At 59.4% G+C, this 22,634-nt stretch overlaps 1 protein-coding gene across 4 annotated transcripts; it reads right to left on the bottom strand.

Annotated features, from left to right (window-relative positions):
* Positions 1-529: 529 nt before the first annotated feature.
* On the bottom strand, positions 530-12,239 carry RHOBTB2 (Rho related BTB domain containing 2). Of its 4 annotated transcripts, none has more exons than XM_054000725.1 (10): positions 12,180-12,239; positions 5,605-5,806; positions 5,323-5,426; positions 5,051-5,236; positions 3,940-4,964; positions 3,000-3,118; positions 2,778-2,928; positions 2,606-2,694; positions 1,598-1,703; positions 530-1,518 (listed from the first exon to the last, which is right to left on the bottom strand). In XM_054000725.1, exons 1-10 carry the CDS (start codon positions 12,236-12,238, stop codon positions 1,280-1,282), a joined length of 2,280 nt encoding a protein of 759 aa, XP_053856700.1. In that variant the 5' UTR covers position 12,239; the 3' UTR covers positions 530-1,279. The 4 variants fall into 4 exon arrangements, with proteins under 4 accessions (XP_053856700.1, XP_053856698.1, XP_053856701.1 ...); XM_054000723.1 differs by lacking the exon at positions 12,180-12,239 and adding an exon at positions 10,701-11,068; XM_054000726.1 differs by lacking the exon at positions 12,180-12,239 and adding an exon at positions 9,184-9,306.
* Positions 12,240-22,634: the final 10,395 nt, after the last annotated feature.

The following is a 22,634-nucleotide window of genomic DNA, read 5'->3' as shown; positions in this document are numbered from 1 at the left end:
GCGAGCGCCCGGATTGTGTGAAAAAGGAGAGAAAGTCGTGCTCCTACCTGCTCACTGGGGCTGCCAAGGGATGGAACACCGAGGGTGAGGAGCCACCTCGCTCCTGCATCCGCGGCTGAGGGTGGGCATGCAGAATGGGAGGCTCCAAGGTGCTCCACGAGGCCAGCTGGGAAGAGGAGCAGCGTGGGGTGGGAGGAGACGCCACCGGGAGCACCCCTGGGTGCTCCACCAGCAGCAGCCTCTGCAGGGATGGGCTCCAAGGAGCTTTCCCCATCCCAGCTGGGGAGGGTGAGGAGGTTTGGGTGCCTCCTGCCCTGCCTGGCAGCCCTGCAGGGACACAGGTGGGACAGGCAGAGTTAGTCCGATGGAAAAGCCACCACCTCGTGTTGTACCAGGGTTTGGGTCCTGCCAGGCCTCGCTGTCCCTGCCCGTCCCAGGAGCGCTGGAAGGGGGTAATGGCATCACCCCGAGCCTGGCACGAGGATGTGCCTGTCCAGCTGCTCCTCCCACACACACAGGGACCACGCCGGGCTTTTAAAACACCATTTATTACAATGGAGCCTTCCAGGCTAAAATCCCAAGCCGAGGGCTCGGGGTTGGTTTCTGGTGTGGCAGATTGAGGGAGTGGGTTTGGGTTTGGGGTTTTGTTTTTTTTTTTGTTTTTTTGCTTTAAGTTTCTGTCTAAACAAAACTGAAGAGTTAAGAACAGGGAGGAGAGGACTCCGATCCTCTCTGTGCCCTGAACTAGGACAGACCCCACTTGTAGGGGAAATCCTGCAGTGCCTGGAGGCTTTTGGGGACCAGGGTCCCCTGCCCTGTGCCTGACCCTGCTGTGAGTCCAAGGGGGTGGCAGGACCCCCACAGTGGCTCCAGGTGGTGAGATGCCATCAGACACCCAAACCACATCCCAGAGCTTCTGGTTCCAAATCAAAGTAGAAGCAGGATGTGTTTCTTCTTCTTCGTCTTCTCCTTCCTCATGCTGATGATGTTCCAAAAAACAAAACCAATTTCCAACAAAAATTCCGAAATGAAACCACAGCACAGCCCTCGCGCTCCTGTAAACGTGAGTTTCTCCTGCTGCTCGGGCTCTGCCAGTCCTGCCGCGGGGAGAGCAGGGCTGAGCCCCTCCCCAGCGACCGCCCCGCGGCCACCGCCGCCTGCTGCGGGGCTAGTGCCGCCCCACGCCTGGCGCTGGGGCAGGGCATCCCACCCTTCCTCCTCCTCCTTCTCCTCCCCGTCTCCTCCCAGGGACGCTGGAGCCAGGGCAAGGACGGGGCTTTCAAACCACAGCCGAGGAGGAGGAGGAGGAGGAGGAAGAGGAGGCTGTGGCTGCCGACGATGAAGGAGAGGAAGAAGGGGAGGAGGAGGCGTTCCAGAAGAGCCACCGCCTCTTGGGCTGCCGTTTGAGGTGGAGGTAGTCTTCCTTCTCCCGCTCCTTCTTCGCCCGCTGGTAGTGATCCTCCTCCTTCAGGTACCACACCGGCGGCCAGCGGTGCTTCTCGAAGTACTCCTGGTTCTCTGCGGGCACACGGGGGGGGTGAGGGCGGTGCCAGGACTGCAGGGACCCCCCTGTCACATCCCCCTGGCTGCCACTCACCTCCCGACATGGCCTTCATGTCCCGGGGGAACTTGCGGCAGACGTTGTTGTAGTTGGTGCAGATGTGGTGCAGGCACCAGTCGGCGAGCTGGTAGGCGCAGTGGAACTGGGAAAGGACAGGACACCAGCTCAGGGCCACCAGGAACGGGCCAGCACCAGGGATTCACCTCATCTCTCCATGGACATCCAAGGCCAGACCTGGCTGTCCAGCTCCTGGAGCTGCCAGACCCCTCTGTGTATCACCTGGAGCACCCCCAGCCCTGCCAGACCCCTCTGTGTATCACCTGGAGCACCCCCAGCCCTGCCAAACCCCTCTGTGTGTCACCTCCTGCCCTGCCAGACCCCTCTGTGTGTCACCTGGAGCACCCCCAGCCCTGCCAGACCCCTCTGTGTGTCACCTGGAGCACCCCCAGCCCTGCCAGACCCCTCTGTGTGTCACCTGGAGCACCCCCAGCCCTGCCAAACCCCTCTGTGTGTCACCCCCAGCCCTGCCAGACCCCTCTGTGTGTCACCTGGAGCACCCCCAGCCCCATCAGACCCCTCTGTGTGTCACTTTCTGTCCTGCCAGACCCCTCTGTGTGTCACCTGGAGCACCCCCAGCCCTGCCAGACCCCTCTGTGTGTCACCTGGAGCACCCCCAGCCCTGCCAGACCCCTCTGTGTCTCACCTGGAGCACCCCCAGCCCCATCAGACCCCTCTGTGTGTCACTTTCTGTCCTGCCAGACCCCTCTGTGTGTCACCTGGAGCACCCCCAGCCCTGCCAGACCCCTCTGTGTGTCACCTGGAGCACCCCCAGCACCTCAAACCCCTCTGTGTGTCACTTTCTGTCCTGCCAGACCCCTCTGTGTGTCACCTGGAGCACCCCCAGCCCTGCCAGACCCCTCTGTGTGTCACCCCCAGCCCTGCCAGACCCCTCTGTGTGTCACCTGGAGCACCCCCAGCCCCTCAGACCCCTCTGTGTGTCACCTGGAGCACCCCCAGCCCTGCCAGCACAGGCTCCTGTCCTACCTGAGCCAGCTCCAGGAACACGAGCACGTCCCCATCGATGTCCACCATCATCTGCGCCGCCTCCATCAGGCCGGTGACCGTGTACTGCTCTGCACAGGGGGACACAGGGGGTCAGGGGGTGGCTGGGATGGGGTGACAGTCACCCTGCCGTGCTGCAGCCACCTGGACTCACCTGTGAGAGCCACCAGGTGCGGCAGGCAGAGGCGGTTGGCGAGGATGATGAGCTTCATGTCGTCCAGGTCGGGGCTGGAGCTGAACTGCCCCGTGTACAGGTACTCCAGCACCGCCCGCATGCAGCTCTTGCTGGTGTGAGGAAGTGCCACCTGCCAGACACACACATTGTCACCTCCTGGCCGTCCCCACCTGTGCCACCCTCCCAGGGAGCCCTCCTCACCTCGTTGGTGGAGCTCTCCACGAAGGGGCCGCCGAACATCGCGGCCATCCAGTCGCAGCTGGAGATGAGCAGGGGCTTGTGGGCACTGATAGCACCGTCATCCAGCACGAAGGTGACATCTGGGGACAAGCACAGGGGTGCTGCTGGGACCGGCCCTGCCACCTGGGGCTCAGCCACAAAACCCCTCAGCCCGGGGAAAGCAGAGGGAAGGGGATAGAGCCTGGCATATCCTGTATTTTTCCCAAAAATATCTCTCATTTTTATCCAGCATTCCCCGCCAGCTCGGAGGAGCACGGGGAAGAGCCTCAGCAGTGCTCTGCCTATTCCAAGGGGTTTTCCCCTTGGAAATTCCAAGGGGTTTTCCAAGGGGAAAACCTGGGAAGCAAATGTCACACCTAAACTTGAGTCCTTGGAGAGCTGGGAAGGAGGCTGGGGATCTCCTGCCTCGCTCTCCACAGCTTCTCCCACACATCTGTCCCTGACAGGGAACTGCCTGACCATATTAGGATCCATCTCCATGAAACAAATGCAGCCAGAGGGAAGCTGGGACATTCACGTCCCCCTGGGATGTCACCTCGTGCTGGTGGCTCGTGGTGCTCGCTGGAAAGCTGGGGAAATCCTACTAAGGGCACTTGCTCCTCATAAATCAGGATGACCCTGTGAACGTCTGGGAGTGAAGGAAGTCGACTTTGCAACTCTTCCATAAATAAATAGAGCTGCTGGGCCAGCTGGGGAGCAGGAAATCCTGGGGAAGGGCTTCATACTCACTTTCTCGGAGAAAAAAAAAGGTGACAAAAATCCCCAAACAGCAAAGTGTGACCAAAAACCCTGGGGGAGGCACGGCCGCCCCCTCACACACAGAGCAAAGCCAGGAGCTCCGAGCCCCCACCCAGCCTGTGAGCCCCCAGAAAGGACCAGGCTGCTGCTCCCGGAGCCGTACCCGAGAAAGTCCCCTTGGCCAGGCATTCCTTCACCCGGTTTGTCCTCCGGACGTGGAAGGCTTTGGTGATCTCCTGGTTCATGAACGCCTCGTTGTTGAGGATGTTGGCCACCATCATGCGCAGGTCGAACACCTCCAGCAGCTCGGCGATGTGAGCGATGTGCATGAGGTCCCGCTCGTTCTCGTCCAGCTCGCCCGTGTACAGGTACTTCAGCACGGCCCGGAAAGGACCTGGCTGGATGGACGCGTCCATCTTCACCACCACCATCAGCTTGGACTTGTAGGTCAGCGGGTCCTCAGCCATCTCCTCCTGGATGCTGGTGAAGGCCCGGCTCCACGAGGAGAGGTTCCGGCCCCGCCGCAGCCCGCGCTCGCCGTTCTCGTAGCGGTTGCCCCGCAGGATCCCGTCACTGGTGGAGGCTCTAAGGCACGGTTTGCGTTGGCCGGGTCCGGCCTCCTCGGCGCTCTCGCAGATGTCGAAGCTGGCGGCCCTCAGGAGGAAATCCCGCCCGTGGTGCCTCTCCTCCTGGTGCAGCATCCGCTCGGCGGCCGCGGTGACGGCCGCCCCGAAGCCGTGCCCCGCGGTGCTCTGCTGGTCCTCCTCGCTCAGGTCCATGAGGAACAGGTCGTAAAACTTGGAGGAGGAGGTGGAGAGGTAGATCTTGTGTGCGTAGATTTTGATCTTCTCTTGCAGCACCAGGATGACGTCCGCGCACAGGGGGTCCTCCAGAAGGTGGGCTGGACGCTCCTCGTTGTTGGAAGGGGGGTCTGGGACGATGATGATGGGAGGAGGGGGCTTGGGGGGCAGGAAGGGGGCTTGGAGCAGGGGCCGCTGCACGTTGCGCAGGTGGGACTTCCAGAACTGCAGGTGGCGGCGGGAGATGAGGGCGGCACGGATGGCATTGTCAAAGACGTCCTTGACGCCGAACTGGGCCACCACGCTCGTCTCGTAATAAGGGATCCCCAGCTCCTTGGCGACCTCCCTGCCCTTCTCCGGGGGAAGGATCTCGTTAGGTTTAATTGGCCTGAAAGAGACGGGAGATAATTAATGAAGAGACCTCTTGAGATAAGGAGGGCAGGCAGGGACGTGTCCAGGGCACGAGGGTCCCACCTGGCCAAGGGTCGCCGTGCCCGGTTGACGGCCTCCAGGTCGGCGTAGCGCAGGTCGAGCTGGCAGCCCACCAGGATGACGGGGGCGCGGGGGCAGAAGTGTTTGATCTCCGGGTACCACATGGTCTTCACATGGTGCAGGGAGTTGGGGTTGGCGATGGAGAAGCACAAAACCACAACGTCGGACCTGTGAGGGGACGAGGGAGGGGTCAAGGTCCGGTTTGGGGACCCCCCTCCCTGCCCAGGGTAGCGCCGGGCTCTGCCTCTCCCTACCTGCCGTAGGCAAAGCGCCTGTCCTTGTGGTGGTCACCAAAGGTGTCCCAGAGGCGCAAGGACACGCTGACATCGTCTACCACATCCCGGGAGCGCTCCAGCACCTGCGGGAACAGAAACCATCCAGCTCCTCAGAACCTGAGCCTCACAACAACAACAGCAGGGCTGTCCCCACCGCGGGGAGTCAATCACGACCCCCCTGCGAGCAGGACGCGGCTCCCACCTCCTCGGGATTCCCACGGGGTGTCCATGAGCCCCCCCAGCATCCTCGGCAGCCCTCACCTCCTGGCAGACGCGGTACTGGTCGATGGCCCACACCGTGGGCACGTGGGTGGCGAGGAGCTGGTACTGGGTCAAGGTGGCGTTGCAGGCACGGGCACAGATGAGCCGGGTCTTGCCCACCGCGTTGTCCCCGACCACGACGCACTTGATGGTTTCTACGTTTGGCCTCTCATAATCCATGTCAGAATCCATTAATTGGGACCTGCCAGGGGAAGGAGGGCTCGGCAAACACAGCCAGGACCAGCCAGGTGGTGTCTCCAGGGCACCACAGGGGCACAAAGCAGGAGGATGCTGACACTCCCTGGCAGCCCGGGGAAGCTCTGCAGCAGCTGCCCAGCCCTTCCCAGCTCGCTGTGCCCGCCAGTCCCCTTTAAAATTTCATGTTCTGGTGGCAGTGTGGCTGCTGTGCCACGTCAGACACATGGCCTGCGTTGGATTGTGCCCTCCTCCCTCCCGGCTCTCCGGCTCATGCTTGTTCATGTGAGATGAGGCTTTTTTTTTTCCCTCTCCCTTCCTCCTCTTCCTTTTCTCCATCTCCAGCATTTGCAAGAGAAGCTTCCAGACCAAGTGCACACACGGGCACTGCCAGGCTCTGTTGCCTGGCAGGGGACACCGACCTGCCCCCCTTTTCCCACCCCATTCCCGACGGGATATTTGCTCCCAGCTAAGAGCAGCAAGACAAAACTCCTTAGGTTTCCCAGAGGCTCAGCAGCCACGGGGACTGGGAGAGCTCCCAGGAGCAGGTGTGACCCCAACACTCCTGAGAGCACTCCTGGTGCTGTGGGTGCTGCAGAGCTGATGAGCAGCACCCAGGTGTGCCCAGGTGTGTCACCCATTCCCTGCTCAAAGCTAGAGCCTAAATCAGGCAGAATTAACTCATCACAGCATGAATCTGAGGGTTTATGTGGTTTCCAGGGGAAAAAGCACTGAGGAGATTGAGGGATAGCAAAAAGGAAAAAAAAAAAAACCCCATATCCCAATTTCTCTGAACTTCCCAAGGCCACAGATCTCTTCCCCCTTGGGATAGCAAGGAGGACAAAAAACCCCACATCCCAATTTCTCTGAACTTCCCAAGGCCACGGATCTTTTCCCCCTTGGGATAGCAAGGAGGACAAAAAACCCCACATCCCAATTTCTCTGAACTTCCCAAGGCCACGGATCTCTTCCCCCTCGGTATAGCAAGGAGGACAAAAAAACCCACATCCCAATTTCTCTGAACTTCCCAAGGCCACGGATCTCTTCCCCCTCGTCGCTCCCTCCTGGCAGCGGCCTCCTGAGCTGCTATAATAAACCACCAGCGCAGTGAGCGAAAATACCCGGTAACGATGGCAACCGAGCCCTGCACGTGGGACCACAGCTCCCCAAACCGGCAGCCTGGCAAGGACTTCCCAATGTTAGCACCTCCCTCCGTGCGCAGGCTCCCTGGGCACACCTGGATCCACGGGGAGCCACGAGCCCCGTGGGCAGCTGGAGGCAAAGGCAGGTGGCACAAATCCTGGTCACTTCGGGTGCCAGCGCTTCCACACCGGGCTGGTCCCGAGGCAGAACTTCTCGGAGTAGTTGTCGCCGCATCCCACACCCCCTCCATCCTTTGGGATGCGGGGAATTCATCCCAAAGGGCATTGAAAACCAGGAGCAGCAGCAGGGCAGGTGGGCTCCTTCCCCATTAGCCCCTCAAAATCCATTTCCGTCCCCCTCTGCTGCCACCCCCTGTCCCCTGCTCCTGCCAGGGATCAGCTCGGCTCTGTAGGACCAGGAGATCTCCAGGGTGGGGGGTGTGAGTGCTCGGGGAGCTTTGCTGTGGTTATTTTTAGGCCCAGCCGTGCTCCCGAGCCAGCCGAGCTCATTGGGATGGAGGGGGAAGGCACAGGAATGACAACTGCAGTTGGCACTTGGGATGTTTGTCCCTCATGGGGAGCTCAGCCCACCCCCAGCCGAGCCAGCTCGGAAAGTCTGGTGCCTCATGGGAATTAAGGGCTAAATCCTTGTGGGATCAGTGCCTGCCGTGAGGAGGGGAAGAGGGGGACAGCAGCAGGGACAAAAAGGGGGTTCTCGATAAAGCAGAACCTCACTGGGGAGCTCTGTTAGCCCCACGGAGTGGGGGGGGGAGGTCACAGCCCCTCACCCATGACACCACCCCAGGAGGGGCTGAAGCTTTTCAAGCCCCCTCCTCACATTTCCTACCATCACTTCTCTCCTGGGAACAGCTCCAAAACCCACCGGAGAGTAAAAATAACCCGAGATGCTGAGAGATTGGAGTTCCCCCTGAAGGAAAAGCTCTTCCCAGAGGAGCAGGGCTGCTCCAGCCAGCAGCCCCCCAGCCCTGTTCTCCCTGCCTGCCGCAGCCCCCCACCCAAACCACGGGCACCCAATTCACACCCACACCCTCCCCAAGGAGAACCCCAAAATTGCTCCTTCCAGGCTCCCAGCCCGCGGTTGCCACGGCAACTGCACCATCACCCCGGGAGCTGTCGCTTAGCAACTCCCAGGCTCCAAACCCTCCATCCCGCACCTCGCCAGGGGAGGAGAACCCCCAAACCGGGGCGAAACCGCCCCGAAAGGGCAGCGATGCCCAAAAATAACGGGGCGCTCGGGGCAGCCGCGGGGTGCGGGAGGAACGGGGCCCGGGCGTCCCCGCGGAAGCAGCCGGGGCTGTGGAGGCCGCGGCGGGAGGCGGTGCGGGAGAAACGGGGCCCCGAGCGGGGCTGCAGCACGGCCGGGGCCGGGGGATGCGGCGGGCGGGCGGCACCGGGATCGGGGGTGCGGGGGGCACCCGCATCGGGGGTGCGGGGCATCGCAGAGGGCTCGGGGAGCAGCGGGAGAGGGTGCGGGAGTTTGGGGAGGGAGCGGGGAGCAGCCGGATTGGGGGTGCGGGAAACTGCGAGGGGTCTCGGGGGTGCTCGGAGCATCGGGATCGGGGGTGCAGGGCATGGCAGAGGGTGCGGGCATCGCAAGGGGGCTCGGGAGGATCCGGAGAGGGTGCGGGCATCGCAAGGGGGCTCAGGGGGGTTCCGAGCACCCGAGCCGGGGCTGTAGGGCATCGCCAAGGGGACGGGAAGCACCGGGAGAGGTTGCGGGGCACGGAGAGGAGGTCGGGGAGGACCCAGGCCAGGCGTGCGGGGCTTCACGAGGAGGTTGGGGGTGCTCGCAGCACCAGATCGGGGGTGCGGGACATGGCAAGGAGACTGGGGAGGACCTAGGCCGGGGATGTGGGGCACCGCAAGGAGTCTGAGGAGAGCTCGGAGCACGCGATCGGGGCTGCGGGGCATCGCGAGGAGCTTGGGGGTGCTCGGGGCAGCTGGATCGGGGGTGCGGGGCATCGCGAGGCGGACGGGAAGCAGCGGGAGGGGGTGCGGGACACGGCGAGGGGACTGGAGAACACCGGGAACCGGCGTGAGGCACGGCGAGGGGGCGAGAGGGGGGTCGAGCCACCCGGATCGGGGGTGCGGGGCACGGCGAAGGGGCCGGGCCCTCGCTGTCCCCCGTCCGCCAGCCGGGCCGGGCCGGGCGGCGAGGCAGGATGCGCGGAGGCGGAGCGGGACGCGGGGCGGAAGCGCGGGGGGGTCCCCCGGTACTTACACCAACACAGACGAAGCGGCGGCTCCCAGGGGCCGGGGCCGGGCTCGCCCCTCCGGACATGGCCACGGCGCGGCTTGCGCGGCTCGGCTGGGCACGGCTGGGCGCCGCGCTGCGCGGCTCAGGGCCGGGGCCGCGGGGGCCCATGGCGGCACCTCGGCCGCCCCGATCTCCGCATCCGCGGCCCGCTGCGCTGCGCGGAGCCCTGCGCGGATCGCGGCCCTGCGCGCTGCGCCGAGCGGTGCGCGCTGCCCTGCGCGCTGCAGTCGCGGCCGCCCCGCCTTTCATTCACAAAAAACAAGCGGCCCCGGCCGAGCCCCGCCCCGAGCCCCCCCCCCGCTGCCGCGCATTGGCTCACAGAGACACGGGGGGGCTCCCGGGGGGGCTACGGGCATCCTGCCGCGCATGGGGACCCTCAGCGTGTCCCTTGCAGGAGACTCCGTTGTGGCCCCGAGTCCTGCCGTGGGACCCCCATGCTGCCCGTAAACCTCCCTCGCAGGGGGCTTTGTCATGTCCCCCTAAATCCGCCTGGAGACCCCATAATGTCCTCTCATCCTCCCTTGCAGGGGGCTCCGTCATGCCCCCACAATTCTGCCTTCGGACCCCCATCGTGTCCCTAATTCTCCCTTGCAGGGGACTCTGCTGTGCCTCCCCAATCCTGCCTTCCATGCGACCCCATCCTGGCCCTAAACCCACCCCATAGAGGGAGCTCCGTCCTGGCTCCCAGTCCTGCACTCCATGGATCCCTATCCTCCATCTGCATGAGAGCCCTACCCTGCCCTCCACCCTCTGTGACATCCATAGGGGGGGATGACACCCTCATCCCCCCTAAATCTCACCTCCATCCTTCCTCTGCATCCGATCCCCCCCGTGCCCTCCAGTATTTATCTGGGAAAGGGGTGCACCCTCTCCTGCATCCCTCTGAGATCTTTCCCCAAATTTCAGGGAGGTGTCAGCTCCCAGCTGGGCCATGCGTGGTGCTGGTTGTGGAGGAGACCCCTCACAAGCTCCACAGCCCCCCCGCAGCACCCCCAAACCCTCGCAGGGCTTCTCGTGCAGGGGAGCAAATCTGTTCCATCCCTCCGTGCCCTCCAAGCACAGGCCACACGCTGCGATCCTGCCTTTTTACCCTTCTCTACATGGCTTATTGCAGCCCTCTCCTCGCCCCTAGGGCACTTCCCCAAAATCTGAACCCTCAGGGCACAAAAAAACTCCGAGTCATCTTTGCAGCGCGGCTGCCGGGAAGGCGCCGGGCACCGCCGGCCGCGCTGCTCGGACCCCGTATATCCGCATCATGTGATCCTCGCCATCCCTTCCCGAGGCATTCAGCCGCCTTCCCTGCCCATCCCCGCCGCGGAGCCGCGCTAAGCTCGGCCCCCTGCATGGCCTGATCCCGTCCCGCTCGGACCAGGCCCGTGCCGAGGCTGACGCTGATGCAGCGCCGCAGCGAACGGCGCAAAGCCCAGCGCTCGCCTGGCCCGGCACAGCCCCCCCAGCCCGGCCGCCGGCCCCCGCCTCACCGAACTCGCAGCACGGGGATCTGTCTCTCCATAGCAGAAGGAGATGGAGCCGCTAATTTGGGGAGGGGAAAGCCCTTTTGGGTTTTGAGCCGGCAAGAAGCAGCTCCCGGCGCTGCCTCGGTGCCCGCGCCGGGACCGGGAGGCGGCGGCGGAGCAGTGGAATCGCTGCCCCGGGAGCTGCGAGCAGCCGAGCCGCAGAGCCTGGAGCTTTCTGCTTCTTGGAGTGGGTCACGGGGAAGGAACACGTAAAGCTTGTTTGCCAGCCGCATGATTTGGCTTATTTGCTCTCTTGTAGCAGGTGCTTAATTGTGGCAGAAAGGGTTCCCGGCAGCTTTCTGGGCAGCCAAATTCCCGCCTGCCCCTCTCGCAGCCAGGCAAAACAAAAGCACGATTGTCACCCGCAGGCGGAACGCTCCGGCCGCGGAGCTCGCACGGGCCTCCTTCCCGGCAGAAAAAGTTTCGCGGGAGGAGAGAGCCGGCGGATGGAGGCACCCAGGTGGGCACGGGCCAGGGGAGAGGGGTCGGGAGCAGCTGTGGAGCATGGGTGCTGCTCACAGCCCCTCTCCTCCGAGGGAGGGAGAAACACAAGTCTCAGCTGACTGCTCCCCAGCGAGCCCACGCTGTGACACGGCTTGGCACGGCATGGAATAGCACAGCACGGCATGGAATAGCACAGCACGGCACAGCTGCCCACGGCACGGCACAGCTGCCCAGTGCCATCCCCCTCCCTCAGCACCGCGATCTCCGGCAGGGCTGTGATTAAAAGGCCTTTTGCTTCCCGCTCCCGTCTCTCCAGTTTAAGCCTTTTGAGCCTGTCCCCAAGGAATCCCGTCTGTCCAGCTCCATGATCCTGACTCCACACCCAAGGCTGAGCTCTGGGGTTCACACCAAACCCCCTTTTCACCCCACAGCATCCTCCTCCCTCCTTCTCCCACTCCCCAGCCAGGAATGAAGAAGCCCTCAGGAGATCCAAGATATGAGCAGACATTACTCCAGCCCCAGTAAAATTTATGACTCTCCAGTTTAGAGCCGGGGCATTTCCACCCCTTCCAGGTGCTGCCAGGACCCTGCCCAGCCTCACTGGGGGCAGGATGCAGCAATCCAAACCCAAACCCATTTTCCTCATGCTCCTTGGATGCTCTGCAACCACTACAGCTTTCCTGGCTCGGCCCCCCACCCTGCCCCCAAAATCCAGCATCATTCACTTTGCAAGGGGCTGAAAGGCTGGCACAGACCAAGGCCAGCGGATTTAGGAGAGGGAAACACCCCAAAAACCCCAGGCAGCCCCAGACCACACATTCCCAAAGCCCCTGGGACCCTGCCTTTGCCTTCCTCTGCTGTTTTCTACCTCATCCACGGGGAACGGAGGCATTGCTGTGGCGTGGGTGGGATGGGAGCAAAGAGCAAAGTCCCCGGGGAAAGTGACCGGTGGAAAAGTGCCGGGAGCAGGGGCGGGAGGAGGCAGCAGGAGATACTTACAGGCTGTGAGCCATGGCTGTCATCTTCCCGGCGGGGCTGCCCTTCCCTGGGCTTTCCATCGCTTTCTCTTGGCAGGCTCTGCAAGGAGAGGGCACAAGGATCTGTGAGATCACCCCAAACACGGACTCACATCCTAAAGCCACCCCCTCCCCACTCGGTGTCACCTCCCGACCCTGGAGACAGAAAGATTTTGGGAAGGTGAGTTCTGGGCTGGCCAAGCAGAGTCCTGGTGTGGGGACAGAGCTGTCCCTTGTCTCCCCATTGTCCCCATGTCTCGCTGCCAGCCCTGCCCTCCTCATGCCACCCTACAAATCAGCCAAAACAAATCAATCCATGGAACACACACAGACCTGTGCCTTGCTCTGGAGGTTCCACAGTGACAACCTCCCCTCAGCCCCAGCGAGGCTCTCCCAGCTCAAACCCCCTCTCCAAACAGCTCACCCTCGGGCTAGGAGCCTTCCCTGTGGATCTGAGCTCCCCGGGCAGTGCCTGGCTCCTGGGGTGGCCAGCAGGCCACCGAGTCCCCAGGCATGGTGGCTTTTGCCAAGGCTCCGGATCAAGGCAGGGCAAGGGGCTGCCCCTCCTTCCCCGTCGCTGCATCCTGCACACGTCAGGAGCAGAGTCCAGCCTGGGATTTGCTCCTGGCAAAGCCAGCAGAGTGCTGGCTCCTGGCAGGGAGTGGGTTCCAGGCACCCACCATGGTGCTGGATCCATCCATGGATTCACCATGAAGAGCAGCAAGGGTTACCCCTCTGTTTTGCTTCTCTAAAATCCCAAATGCTGCAGTTTTGCTTCCTGGATGAGGCTACAAGAGGTCTCCTTGCTCAGGACAGCTCCAAGCACCCCGTGGGCCCTCCAGGCCCATCAGCAGCCAGGGAGGGAGGTGGAAGGTCCAAAAAAATGGCATTTACAGGCTCAGTATCCAACTGGAGCCGGGAGAAATCTTCAACCAGAACTTTGCAAAAATGGCAAAACCCAGCCTTGATGGGGGAACAGTGGGGGAAAAAGGACACATTGAGGTGTGCCACCACACTGGTGGGGAGCAGAGCCTGGGAAACAGCTGGTACCAGAAGGAAAGGTCTAAAACAAGCAAAAAAGAACATTTTTGCACCTTCCATCCCCTGCCCTGCCAAAGCAGCAGGGGCTGTCTGAGAGCCAGGAGTTTGGGGGGGCTCTGGAAATTCCCTGCATGCAGGAATTCTCTGCCCCAGCTGGATCCCATGTCCCAGCCCTGGAATCAGCCACCTGACACGGCCCAGGTGACAGCTCACCCTGCCATCGATACGGCTGCAGAGCTCCAGGGATTCATCACTCAGCTTATAAATATTTAAACCCAGAAGGAGCCGTGTACTCCTGTAAAATGCAGCTCCTTACACAAGCCCAGATCCCTTCGCCCCAGCGCTGAGCTAATGAACATTTGGGGCTCTCCAGACGGATCTTCTGCAGCTAAAAACCAGGTCAGGGCGAAATTCAAGGTCTCGATCCATCCGTGCAGGATTTCTGCACCCTCCAGCTGGGATATGTTGTATTTACCAGCCCGAGGGGTGCAGAAAGAGCTGCTGGCATGGGATCACAGCCGAGGTTGCGCTTCCAGCTGCTTGTTCCCGACACCCCAGGCAGGTTTTGGGGGGCACGGCCGGCCCCACACCTTGGGAAAGGCTGCAGCTGCAGCCTGGAGCACTGACAGGCTCCCGCCGGCTGCTCCAGGCAGGATTCACAGTTTCATACAGCATTAAGAGCTGCTGACGCCTCGTGAAAAAACTGTGAAAAGCTTCTATTTTGGGGAAAGTTCCTCTTATAACGGTGCATCCTGTGGCTTCTCCGTTTCCCTTTTTCTCCTGGTTTCTCCTGCTACGGAGACCAGTGCAGAAAATAGGTGGATAATGTTGCCAACCAGCCTGGGCTCTTCGTCAGGACAGGAAAATAGCCGTCCAAGCCACCCCCAGCCCAGGAATTCATTCTCATTCCGTACCTGGGTGGGGGCCTGGGGCGAGAAAGGAGAAAATGGGACCCTCCTAGGACTTGTTTCAGGGCATGGAGCTTGGGGGGGCTTGGTGGGGGGTTGGATATTTCCTGATGAGGTGAAAATGCTGGTGTTGCTTGGTTTAGACCTTTCCCTCTGGTGTCAGATCTTTCCTGGACTCTCCTCCCTCATCTGCTCCCAACCAGTGTGGTGGTACCCATCGTGCCATCGTCTCCCACTGTTCCCCCATTAAAAAAATGAAAGGGATTAAAACATCAAAGAACCAGGAGTCTGTCTCCAAGCAACTGTCTCCAAGTAGGGATGGAGAGCAGAGAAGGAGAAGCTAAGTGGGGAGAAAACTTCTGGAGATCCCAGCGGGGAGAGGGAAGGAGGGAACAGCAGGAAAAGAGGGACATGGGGGTGACAGCACTGGGAGCAGAAAGGAGCCCCGGGGCAGGAGGATTTCCCTCTGTCATCATCCAAGCCCTGGCTTGTGAAACAGCTCCCGGGTCCCCAGAGAAACTTCCTACCCCAAGGGCGAGGGAAGCGGCAGCAGCGCAGGGCGCGCAGGCAGGGAGGTGACCCAGGGCTCGGTGCCTGTGTGGCTGTGGTGGTGACTGGCCAGGAGCCACCAACAGCCCTGAGTGGATTCATGGCCCTGCTGATGGTCTGCCAGGAGCCACCAACAGCCCTGAGTGGATTCGTGGCTGTGCTGATTGTCTGCCAGGAGCCACCAACAGCCCTGAGTGGATTCATGGCCCTACTGATGACTGGCCAGGAGCCACCAACAGCCCTGAGTGGATTCATGGCTCTGCTGGTGACTGGCCAGGAGCCACCAACAGCCCTGAGTGGATTCATGGCTGTGATGATTGTCTGCCAGGAGCCACCAACAGCCCTGAGTGGATTCATGGCTGTGATGATTGTCTGCCAGGAGCCACCAACAGCCCTGAGTGGATTCATGGCTGTGATGATTGTCTGCCAGGAGCCACCAACAGCCCTGAGTGGATTCGTGGCTGTGCTGATGACTGGCCAGGAGCCACCGACAGCCGTGACCGAAACAGCGAGCAGCGCACGGGGAGCGCCGCCGGCTTTATCTGCGGCTGCATCTCCCCTTCCCGTGGGAAAGCAGGGCCAAATTCCGCGCTGGAAAACTCTCTGCTCGCACACCTCGGTGTCTCCTCACACGTGGCTCTGCCTGAGCAGCCTCTTCTCTGCCCTGAGGGCCACCACGGCACCCCACAGGCCCCACACCCCAATTCTCGACAGCTCCAAGGGGTAGTGAGGGAAGGAGGAGCAGCGAATGCCAACCTCTCCCCGCTCCGGAGGGGCTGCATCGCCCCTGGGCACCGGGAAAAGACTCGGGGGCGCTTGGAGCTGTTCCTAGGGCAGGATCCAGCCCTTCTCCCACACAATTCCCCCATTTCCCAACTCTCAGAGCCTCTGCATTCCCGGCGGAGAAACCTTCACCCCTCCATGCCCCATCGGCGCTCCCTGGGGAAATGGGGGATGATTTGCTCCGGGCGTGGTTACCTGAGCGCAGCGGCCCTGCTCTGTCCCGCGGCTCTTCCCCTCTGCTCCAGCAGCCGCCTTCTCTTTCCAGGTGCAAACTAGCCTGGACTGGCAGCACCCATTTTTATACGCTCGCCCATGTGATCCAAACAAATGCCCTAGGGATGAGTTTTTGCACTGACACAACTCAAGGGGCTGGGACTGAAAACCTGTTGGACCACAATCCCAGCTCAACGGACAGGAATTTTCCACTCAGGCCGGCTCTGGGTGCGCCGGCACGCGCCGGGGCCCGCATCTCTCTGCTCCCCCCCGCCCCCCCCCCCAAAAAAAAAAAAAAAAAAATCCCATTTCCCTGCAAATCCCAAGTCTCTCAGACTCGTTCCTAAATGTTTCCTCTGCTACAGCTGGAGAAAACGACCCATGGGATGGTTCCACGATGGAGGGAGGGATGGATGGGAAGTGTGAAAGAATATGTTTGAGGCACTGATTGCATCTAAATTCTGCAAAGCTTTTAATTTTCTCATGATCTGTGGGAAACAAACAAACAAACAAACAAACAAAAACCCAACACAGCAGAAGATGCCAGCTAGGGTGAGAAATGGGGAGAATCCTTTGCTCCTGGAAAAGGAAACTCCCTGCAGCCTTGAGGCCTGGGAATAGCATTTCTGCACAGGTTGGAGGTGATTTTAGGAGCTGCCCAGCCTGGGGGTCCTGCTCTGGGATGCTCCTCAGGGATGCAGGAAGGAAGGCAGGTCCCAGGTGAGGCCGAGTGACCAGAAATGCCCGGGATGGGAACTGGAAAAGAGACGGTGAGCTCTGAATGGGTGAGTCAATGGGAACCGAGGCACCGGGGAAATGGCCACGGGCCACGGAAAGGAGGCACGAGCGTGACTCAGTGGGATCGAGCGGTGACTCCGTGGGAAAGGAGGGTGGCGATGGGATTATGGGCAGCGCCACGGGATTAAGGGGCAGGAGGAGCCCCCTTGAACGCGCTCCTCTCGGGCTGTTCCCCTCGCTGGAGAACGCTGGCAGCGGGAGCCGCTGGAGCTGATCCCGATGGATTTGATAAGAGCAGGAACGTGCAGCTCGGCACACACGGGGCCAGCGCAGCGCTTGCCTCGCCTCCACCCCGAGGTGCCGCGGGGCACCCAGCGGGGCTCTCTCGCACCTCCAGGATGTTCTGGCCTCACTGCAGGCACAGCCCCGTGCTCCAGCCTGGGTCAGGGAGGGAACTCGGGGGCATTTTTCCACCTAATTTGGTGGGAGGCACTAAAAGGCGCCTGTTTTGCCGGGTCACAGAGCGAGGGAAACGTTCCCCGCCCGGAGCAAGGGCGGGTTTGCAGCTGCGTCTTGGAACATCTGCAAATGGTCCTAATCTCGCCCAAATTGCTCCCAAATGATCACCCTGGGGGGATCTCAGCCCTCGCTGGCTCCAGGCTCAGCCCTGGGGCTCTGCCAGAGCCGGCTGGGCACAGGCTCAGCCCTGCCCTGGGGATACTGGTGCTGGAAAGAGGGGCAGGTGGAAAAGGGGGGCCTGGCTGGCTGTGTTGGGGACCCCAGGCTGTTTTCTGTCGCTTTGCAGCTTAGGGTTTTTTGGGGTGTAAATGCAGCACCTCTGTGACCCTGCCACTGTGAGGAACTGTAAACAGGGGAGATTTTGGGGTCCCCTTCAGAGCCAGGGGGCCAAGGGGCTGCGAAAAAACACCTGGGCAGGGGAGAAGCTGGAAAGTGTTCTGGAAAAGATGCTCACGCTGAAGGATTCCCCCCAAATATGGGAAGTGCCCTCACCTTCTTCCAGCTCCAAACTGGTTTTGGGGATCATGAGGGGGCTCAGGGCTTCCCAGGAAAGCACCACCACTGGGACTCAGCTGTGAGCTCGTTAAAGCTCTACCAGCCCCTGCTGCAAACCAGTTAAACCCATTTGGGGAAGGGTTAAGCAGGTTCAGAGTGATTTGGGGGCCTATTGATGAAAAGGTTAATCTGGTATAAGTGCATCAACACGGGGGATTTGAACCAATTTAACTGTTCCAACTCCAGGTTTTCCCTGGAGGATTTAGGGAAGCGTCAAGCCTGTTGTGCTCCCCTTCATCCCAGGCTGCAGAGAGCCTTGGGAAGAGGGAGAAAACAAAGCAGGGATTGAAGGGAAGAGCTTCATGGAGGCTGAATGTGGAACGCTGCTGTTTATAGCCCACCCCTGCCCAGCCAGCCGGGATTCCACGCGGGTCCCGGTGCCCAGCTGGCACAGGGGAGCCCAGCTGGCGCAGGGAGCAGCAGGGTGGGCAGTGGAACCTTCCCAGTCCATCCCAGCTCGTGGGACCAGGGCTGAGCCCGAGCTGAGTCAGAGCAGAGGATGCTCCTTCCTCATCCCGGCTCCTCATTATCCCACTGCCCCAGGGCTTTCCCACGAGTCTCATCCAGCCGGGCCGTGGCACCTGGAAGAGGTGTTTGTTTATTTTTTGCTGTCATCCCTGAAGGGCTGTAATCACAATTAGAGCATCCACGAGGCACGGGGCAGAGATTCATCTCCTCTTCAAGGCCACGGTGTGCAGGAGAGTGGGAGGGAAAGAGGGAAAAGGTGGAAATGCTTCCATCCCGATCCCTGCGCCCACACAGCATCCCCAGGGAGCGCGGTGAGGTTGGCAGAGGTCACACCTGAGGGTTTCTCAATGCTTTCCCTGCAAGCTGAGGTCGCGTGTCGGGTGTTGCAGCAATTCCCGGTGGCTTTTCCCGTCTCCAGGAGCCGGGAGTGGGGAGTGCTTAATGCAGGAATTCGAGCCGGGAAGTTACAGACGGGCTCAGCGCTGTGGGAACGGAGGGATGGGAACGGGATTGGATCGGGCAGCACCTGGAGAGGAGCGGGCTGGGCTGGGCTGTGCCAGCACCGCTGGGGTCGGGGAGCTGCCAGGCTGCGGAGCTGCTGCCGGAGGAGAAGCGGCTCCCGCACCGCTCTGCGCTGCCTTGTGACTGCGAAATGAATGTGCTTAATATAGGCCAAGTGAAAACATTCTGCCCAAAATAGAAGCCCTTCCCCAGAAAGCGCCGCAGCTCCGGCAGGAGCAGTCACAAGGTACCTGCCGTGGCACGGGGGGCTGTGCCAGGTGTGCCTGTGCGGCGCTGCACATCCCGGCTGTCCCCAAGGTCACCTCCCCCGGGCTGCAGCTCCCCCCGACCCTCCCCGAACGTGCCAGAGGAGTTCAGGGATGGGGCAGCCGCCCCCGGGGCTGGGATTGGGGTTGGGGTGCGGGGGTGATGGGGTGGGGGCCGCATCCCCAAGTCCTGTGATCCCACGGGTGCTGCAGGGGATGGGATTGGGATAATTCCTGCTCGTGCTGCTGCTGGACCTGAGCTTTGGGATGGGAAGGGGGCGGCTCTGGGGGTTGCTGCCGGGCTCGGGGGGCTCGCTCAGCTGCGCGCTTTTCCCCGGAAAATATCGGATATCCCTCTTCTCCTGATGGCTGCTGGAATAGCCAGCTGAGTCAGAGGAGTGGGGGTGGTGCCACGGAAGGGTCTGGGGGTCGCAGCAGCGCCGGGGCTGCTCTGGCGCTGCGTTTGTGCTGCTCCTCCTGTTGGGATCCGTGCAGGAGCCGAGGTGCTGCCAGCTCCAAAGGCAAAGAGCATCGCGGATCCCTTCCCTGATCGCACAGACATTCCTGCTCAGAGGGCGCTCTGGGTCCAACCCCCCTTCTCGGGGCTCTGACCTGTCCCCTGCGGTCACTCGTGACCTGCCCAGCCACAAGGTTTAATCCAGCTCCACCAGGCACAGCTGCCGGCCAGGAAAATGGGCCAGGAGGGGGTGAGAGTTCAGCGCTGGAGCTTTGGCAGGTATAAAGGGAAAAGCCAGAAATCCTTCCCTCTTAATCTCAGGCTGCACCAGGGATCTGCATTCGGTGTCTAAAGCTCTGCTGTTCCAGCCTGCGGCTCACAGGAGGGGTTTGGGGAGATAAATTCAACCCCCCTCCCTCCAGGTTTTGCCCCAGCATCTTATAAATGCTGGAAAAACCCAAAATTCCAGGCTCAGCCCTTTAACACGTGGCTCAGCTTTTTATGCTGTGGGGACTTTAACCCCTGCCCCCAACGTGGCTCTAGACAGACCCAGGGGAACTCCCGAGCCCAATAAATCTGTCACATCCCTGAAATCCACTTAAAAATTCCCCAAGGAGCAGAGCCAGCCCCGCAAATCGCTTCAGATGCAAATTTACGGCGTGGGGTTTTTGATTCACAAAGCTCTTGCCCAGGGGCTTGGCCAGGACAAGGTGAAGGCGACCTTGGGGTTGTTGGCTTGGAGCAGGGACCGAGTTCTTGGCCGGGGAAGGAGGGAAATGCGAGGACAACCCATGGAGAAGGGAGATAAGAGGCACAGCTGGAGCTGCTGAGCGAGGAGAGAGGATGTGGGTTTTGTTTCCTTTTCTGATTTCTGCAGAATTAAAGGGCTGGAAAATGGGCTTCCTGCAAGGCCAAAATTGAGGGAATTCCCCCGGCCACCGGGTGCTTGGCTTCGTGCTGCCTTGCTGCTTGGTATCAGCAGTGTAAATATGGTTTTTTAGTGATTTTTCAGCCTGTGGGTGTTGATATTTTGGAGTTGCTCAGGTGATTTGATCAGTGTACTCTGGGGCATGGAGATGCCTCCTGGAAATATTTGGATTTCTTCCCGAATGAGAAGAAAATGCTGGATTATTAAAGGAAGAGCTGGGCTGGGCTGATGCCTGTGGGTCTTGGTAGCCCAAGGAGCATTTTTATTGCTCAGAAATACTTCTGCTGGCGAAAAGCAGAATAAATCCTTGTTCTCCAGAGCTTTGGCTCGCTGATGAGGAAGGATTTGAAATTTCATGGCTTCAGTGGTGACTTAAAATTTTTGTCCAGCCTGAAATTGGGAGCAAAAAAATCCCGATGGGACTGGGGACATCAGGGGCGTGGTGTCACCTCCCTGTCCCTGCAGGCCATTCACACCTGGGGACAACTGGGGCCGCAGCGAAATGGGATGGGAGCAAGCTGAAAATTCCAAGAAAATGGCAAAATGTCCTTTTTTTTTTTTTTTTTTATGCAGCAGGGAGAGCAGAAAGGCCGTGGGCGCTGGTTTATCAGGATTTCACATCAACAGGAAGCCAGCTCCGGGAGGGAAGTTCCAAACAATGCTTTCCTGGGAAGTAAAAACAAGATTTTAATGAACTTTTTAAGTGAAACTCTGCTCGGGAAGTGACGGTTCCGCATTAAATAAACAAAGAGCTGGAGGCTTGGCACATGTGGGGGAGCTCAGAGAGCTTCTCACTCTCAGCTGATGGTCATGGGGAGCCTCGAAAATTGTCTATTTTTGCCTCAGCTGGATCTTAAAGCTCCCTTGAAGAATCCTGGGGCCCCTTGGCAGCGATGGGAGAGCGCCCAGGTGGGATGTGCTGGGGGTTTTCGCCTCCTCTGCCCCTTCCATTCCCTCTCAAACCCCACTTGTGGCCCCATGGCTCAGCCCAGGTTGAACTTGGCTCCCAACTCGGCTGATTTGGCTTTCACAGGTGCTTTGTTGCTGTTAAAACAAGCCCCAGACTTCTCTCTCCCTCCCCTCCCTTCAGGTGGTTGCCTTTTTTTAAGAGCGTTTTAATCTCTGATATTAACAGGAAAATAATTTCCTCACCTAACTCTCGGTTTTGTCAGCTCTGAGAGGCTTTTGAGCCGCTTTTGGAGGTGTTTGCTGGGGATACAAATGCAAAATATATTTATTTTTGTATCTCTATTTAAATATCTGCTCCCAAATGAATTGATGTTGGGACTGCGGTAATTTCATTCCATCAATTCCCTCATTTGATTAATTAAATTAATCTTGTGCTGATTAGTTTGAAAGCTTTATTCTATTTCCAGAATATTGGGAAATATCCCTCGTGAAAGCTGGGAATGCTGAGGCGTTTTAAACAGGTTTTCAATGGTGTTTTTAGCTGAAATAAATGAAAATTTTGACGTGCGGGGCAGCATCTCTTTGTTTCTCATCCCACCCTGGAATGAGGGGGGAATTCCTGGACTTCCCTCAGCTCTGAACCTCACGTGAGGACGGTGGCAGAGGTTTCCCAGCTGGAAAAACGAGATTCCTGCAGTCCCACAGGGCTTAGTCAGGACAGGGAACCTGGGAACACCCCGGGGTGGCCGGGACAGGAACCCGGCTCGGGTGGGATGGTCGGGAAGGCTGACCTGGAACAGAGCTACAGAATAAAGCAGGGATTTATGAAAAGGATCTCCTCCATGGGCAGCACAAGAGCCCAGCCAGGGCTGCACCCAAAATGAACCAAAATGGTCCCAAAATGCACGAATTTTATAAGTTTGGGTCCATTTGCACATTGGAGTTCGTTGTCCAATTACAGCTTTAGCTGATGAAGTCTGTGAAAAGCGCCAGTCACTTGGTTTTAGAATTTTTAGAAGAATTTATTCTAATTTAGAAGAATTTAGAATTTATTGAATAATAATGAAGTGGTTATAAAAGCAGTAATACAATTAGAGTAAGAAAAATTTAGAGTTAGCACAATTACAAGACAATAAAAAGCGAAGAATTTTGGATGTCCGGATGTTTTTGGGCACTGAGCTGCCAAAACCACGCCCTGTGAACAAAGGAATAACCCTGAAAAGCAACAGCCTGTTGCATCTTCATAGATCTCATACATGGTGCGGGAATTCCTTGCAAAATAAGAATTTTTTTCTGGTTTTTGTCAACTTCTTCCCCTTAATCCTGGTGGTTCCATGAAGAGGGAGAGGAGGTGGAAGGATGTTTGTCTTTGCTGATAAGGAGGCTGTAACTCTTTGTGTGCCCTGTCGCTGTTATCTCTGTGTGAAGAGTTTCTTGTTTACCTCATCCCTTTCTTGAGTTAGTAAAAAATACCTTACAGAGTTTCTATTTTAACATTATGTTATAACCTAAAGCTGTATTTAGCACACTACTTAAAAGAATTAATACAGCACAACTTTCTAACATTACACATATAAGACTCATTTTAATATTTGCGAAAAGC

Source organism: Vidua macroura, chromosome 28 (assembly GCF_024509145.1).
Source record: "Vidua macroura isolate BioBank_ID:100142 chromosome 28, ASM2450914v1, whole genome shotgun sequence".
NCBI lineage: Eukaryota > Metazoa > Chordata > Aves > Passeriformes > Viduidae > Vidua > Vidua macroura.
This window is presented reverse-complemented; position numbering and strand designations above follow the sequence as displayed.